Source organism: Mandrillus leucophaeus, unplaced genomic scaffold (genome assembly GCF_000951045.1).
Source record: "Mandrillus leucophaeus isolate KB7577 unplaced genomic scaffold, Mleu.le_1.0 Scaffold66, whole genome shotgun sequence".
Taxonomy (NCBI): domain Eukaryota; kingdom Metazoa; phylum Chordata; class Mammalia; order Primates; family Cercopithecidae; genus Mandrillus; species Mandrillus leucophaeus.
Genome location: NW_012107141.1, coordinates 5,158,475 through 5,163,810, shown reverse-complemented (window position 1 = coordinate 5,163,810; position 5,336 = coordinate 5,158,475). Strand labels below are relative to the sequence as shown.

Here is a 5,336-nt window from a genome sequence, read left to right as displayed (position 1 = left end):
TATTATATATATAAAGATTATTTAGTGATTCAGTCATATTAATTATTGCTTCTAAATTTTTACTGTCAACATCGACTCTTCTACTTAATCGACTCCTTTGTTGATATAATACTTCTATGTTTGTTAGTTTACATCCCCCCAAAACTGCCCTCAGGGGAGGTGTGTGAACTAGCAAGTATTCCCCATTTTTGCTGCAGACTGGGGCCTGTCAGTCTTAGCTATGACACATTTTTAAATGGAAATGAGAAAAGGACACTCAGAAAGACATGTTGGTATATTACTCAGTTGAACTTTGATGAATGCTCAGATGATCAATACCTATATTTAAATATACATATAAAACTCTTTAACAAAACCATACAGTATCATTTTTAGGTTGTCATTCAAATTTTTCACATCACTGGTATTTTCAGACTATACATTTTAGGTATGCCTATTAATATTACTAAAATTTGGGTGGGCGCAGTGACTCACATCTGTAATCCCAGCACTTTGGGAGGCCGAGGCAGATGGATCACTTGAGGTCAGGAGTTCGAGACCAGCCTGGCCAACATGGTGAAAACCTATCTCTATTAAAAATACAAAAGTTAGCCAGTATTGTGGTGCATGCATGTAGTCCCAGCTACTTGGGAGGCTGAGGCAGGAGAATCGCTTGAACCCAGGAGGCGGAGGTTGCAGTGAGCTGAGATTGTGTCACTGCACTCTAGCCTGGGCAACAGAGAGAGACTCTGTCTCAAAATAAATAAACAAGTAAGTAAATATTACTAGAATTTATTTTTACTAGTCCTGTTCTTAGTGCATTACATGCAGTACAAAAATAATCCATTCATTTTGGTGTACAAAACAGATGTAATGAATGTAGTGATATGTGGTACTTCTTTTTCTGTGTTTTCCAGGAATCTAAGAAATCATGAGTTTATCTTGTCCTACCCACACCAGTTTCATAGTAGGGACCATGTATATTAATTGTATATGTATATTAAGTGTCGATTATTAAGAGTAGAATAACAAGTGCCATTTATGGAGCACCTATGTGCTAAGCACTGTACTGAGTACTTTTTAGATCGTTGCCATTTTAAGATATGCCCACAAGCTGGGCGTGGTGGCTCAAGCCTGTAATCCCAGCACTTTGGGAGGCCGAGACGGGCGGATCACGAGGTCAGAAGATTGAGACCATCCTGGCTAACACGGTGAAACCCCGTCTCTACTAAAAAACACAAAAAACTGGCCAGGCGAGGTGGCGGGCGCCTGTAGACCCAGCTACTCGGGAGGCTGAGGCAGGAGAATGGTATAAACTCGGGAGGTGGAGCTTGCAGTGAGCTGAGATCCGGCCACTGCACTCCAGTCTGGGTGACAGAGTGAGACTCCGTCTCAAAAAAAAAAAAAAAAAAAGATATGCCCACAAACTTCTACGATACTCCCCCATTTCAAGAGGTGGATCGTAATTCCTTTTTCCCTTGAGTATGAGCTAAACTTAGCAACTAGCTTCTAATGGAGAAAACAAAAGCGACAGAATGTGATGTCAGAGGCCAAGTGATAAAGGCACTGTGGCTTCCTGCTTGTTCTTCGCTTCTAAGACCACTTGCTCTGGGGAAGCCAGCTCCTTATATCAGGAGGATCATGTGCTAAAGATCTGAGGCCTCCCACATGAGTGAGCTTAGTAGCAGGCCCTCCAGTCCCATTCAAGCCTTTGGATAACTGCAGTCCCAATCAAAATCTTGATTTCAACCTTAAAAGAGACTCTGAGTCAGAACCACCCCACTAAGCTGCTCTTAGATTCCCGGCCTTTAGAAACTGTGAAATAATAAATGTTTTTGTTTTAAGCCCCCAGGTTTTTTTGGGGAGATTTATAACACAGAAATAAATAATACACACACATCCATATATATTTGACACACACATATATATTTGAGTCTCGCTCTGTCGCCAGGCTGAAGCGCAGTGGTACGATCTCGGCTCACTGCCACCTCCGACTCCTTGGTTCAAGTGATTCTCCTGCCTCAGCCTCCCGAGTAGCTGGGATTACAGGCACACACCACCACGCCCAGCTAATTTTTGTATTTTTAGTAGAAACGGGGTTTCACCATATTGGTCAGGATGGCCTTGATCTCCTGACCTCGTGATCTGCCCCCCTGGGCCTCTCAAAGTGCTGGGATTACAGGCGTGATAATACACGTATATTATCTTTTATATTCTCACAACCACATGGAATATGTAGTATTATCTTCATGAAAATGAGGAAACAAAGGCTCAGATGGTTAAGCAATTTACTCAAAGTCACACAGCTAGTAGTGATAGATCCATGACATTAAGGCCATATTCTTTGCTCTGTATTACACTATTTCTTTTTAGGTCTTGTTTTTTTCAGCCAGCTTATTAGCTATTGTTCCCAAATTTAATTAGCCTGCTATCAATGCTTTTATGCAAATAATGATTTTTTTAAAAGCCTGGCTAAGTACATAGTCCAGATTTACACTTCTGGAGAATTTCAGCATGACAGGAACCCATTAATAGCACACTTTAAGTATGACTATTCAACCAGCCTGTATTCCTTCTCCTTGTTTGCAAGGATGTCATGGAGATGTTGTCAAAGTCTTGTTGAAATCCAATTGAGCTAAACAAATATACTAAATATAGCTATACTAAATACAGCTATACTGTACAGATTTCTCCCAACTTACCAATGCAGTAATCTCTTCAAAAAGGGAGTAAGTTTAGATTGACTACTCCTGTTCCTTGTCCGTCAGTATTATTGTCATTACCATAATTCACCCCCTTCACAGTTATCACTGCTTTTGATAAATAAGCACTTTATACACATTATTTAATTTAATCATCAGAACTACTCTATGAAGTAGCTTATCATTTCAATTTTACCAATAAGGAAATCTGGCTTATAGCAATTAATAACTTGCCTAACATCATTTTACTGAGCAGTAAAAGAGCCAGGGTTGAAATCAAATCTTCTTTACCCACTAAGCCTGGGATATGTTCCTATTCCTTTTTCTTCCCCTCCCCTCCCTTACCTTCCCCTTTATTTTCTTCTCTTCCCTTCTTCCTTCCCCCCTTTACCTCCTACTTCTTCCCCTTTTCTGTCTCCATCTTCAATAAATTCTGGTAAGCTTACAGTGATCCCAACTTCCTTTTCTTAATTTATTCTTTTTAAGAAATTTTTTTCCGACAGAGTCTCACTCCATCACACAGGCTGGAGTGCAGTGGCACAATCTTGGCTCACTGCAACCGCTGCCTCCCGGGTTCAAGGGATTCTCCTGCCTCAGCCTCTCGAGTAGCTGGGATTACAGGTACGTACTACCACAGCCAGCTATATTTTTGTATTTTTAGTAGAGATGGGTTTTCATTATGTTGGCCAGGCTGGTCTCAAACTCCTGACCTCAAGTGATCTGCCGGCCTCCGCCTCCCAAAGTGCTGGAATTTCAGGCATGAGCCACTGTGCCAGGCCTCTTAATTTATTCTTGTTCATAAGTAGTTTAAGAATATTACCTAACATGGATGTCAAGTCTGCTGAAGTGACCTCCTGAATATTAGTTCCTTGACTCCAGTCTTCTGAAATTTCTATCCATCCCCGACCCTCATCCCCTATTTCTCCCTCCCCATGCACACTTTCTCAAAGACTGCCAGAAGTGCTTCAGCCAGCTCATCCACTAGTCCTCAGTATCTTTTTTTTTTTTTTTTCTTTTTTGAGACAGAGTTTCACTTGTCACCCAGGCTGGAGTGCAATGGTGCGACCTCGGCTCTTTGCAACTGCTGCCTCCTGGGTTCAAGTGATTTCCCAGCCTCAGCCTCCCTAGTACCTGGGATTACAGGTGCCTGCCACCACGTCCAGCTAATTTTTGTATTTTTAGTAGAGACAGGGTTTCGTCATGTTACCTAGGCTGGTCTCGAACTCCTGACCTCAGGTGATCCACCCACCTCAGCCTCCCAAAGTGCTGGGATTACATGCGTGAGCCACAGCACCCAGCCTAGTCCTCAGTATCTTGAAATATTAGATTAAGGAACTTGAAATCATTTAAAGCAGTTGTGTGACCTCTTTCAATCTCAACTATGTTTGATTGCATTCCCTGTAACCAGTGTTTATTTTACCTTTTCTGGTCCAAAGAGTATTCTCTTTGACAGAGAAGACTAAACCCAAATAGAGGTGAATGCTCTATTTTCTTTCTTTCATTCATTAATATGATACCACCCACCTACACCTCCTTGTTCTTTTTGCTCCCAATGTAACTTTTTAAAAAAGCCTTTTTATATTGTCTTTAGTATTGTGTCACAATTCCCAGTTTTTCTGGTCTCTTATTTTCCCTTTAATTTAACACAATTCAGTAAATATTCATTTACATATATGATACTTTGAAGCAGGCACTTATCTAGATGCTAGGAGCATAGGGGAAAGCAAGACAGACAAATGCTCTCATGAAGCTGACAGTCTAATGAGGAAGACATAATTATATGCATGACAAGTTAAGAAAAAGCTAGAAAAATGCATATTAAACCTAAAGCTCAGAAAAGTCTTCACAGAAAAAGAGACATTAAAAAAATATATCACCAATCTTAAATAAACTCTTTCAGAAAAGAGGAAGACACTTCAAAACTGATTTTATGCTGGGTGTGGTGGATCACACCTGTAATCCCAGCACTTTGGGAGGACGAGGTGGGTGGATCGCTTAAGGTCAGGAGTTGGAGACCAACCTGGCCAACATGGTGAAACCCCGTCTCTACTAAAATACAAAAATTAGCTGGGCGTGGTGGCAGGCACCTGTAGTCTCAGGTACTAGGGAGGCTGAGGCAGGAGAATTGCTTGAACCCAGGAGGCGGAGGTTGCAGTGAGCTGAGATTGTGCCACTGCACTCTAGCCTGGGTGACAGAGTGACATTCCATCTCAAAAAACAAAACAAAACAAAACTGATTTTATGAGGCCAGCATAATCCTGACTCTCAAATAAGACAAAGATATTACAAGAAAAGAAAACTGTAGCCTAAAATACCTCATGCAGATAGATGCAAAAATCATTAATGAAATATTAGTAAAAGGAATACAGCAGTATATAAAAAGGATAACAAATAATCACTAAGTGGATTTGTCCACATTAATAGCATAAAGGGGAAAAATCACATGATCATCTCAATAGATGTAAACAATTCTGAATACTGATTCACAGTAAAAATTCTCAGCAAACTAAAAAGAAAAGTGAACTTCAGGCCAGGTGCGATGGCTCACGCCTGTAATCTCAGCACTTTGGGAGGCCGAGGCGGGTGGATCACCTGAGGTCAGGAGATCGAGACCATCCTGGCTAACACAGTGAAACCCCGCCTCTACTAAAAATA

General features: G+C 41.0%; 1 protein-coding gene across 1 annotated transcript in view; it reads right to left on the bottom strand.

Annotated features, from left to right (window-relative positions):
* Positions 1-5,336, bottom strand: part of LOC105554813 (chromosome unknown open reading frame, human C11orf49) — a 258,467-nt gene that overhangs the window by 99,952 nt on the left and 153,179 nt on the right. The window contains 1 exon segment of the mRNA XM_012001406.1: positions 4,416-4,484. Coding sequence (XP_011856796.1) covers positions 4,416-4,484 — 69 coding nt within the window.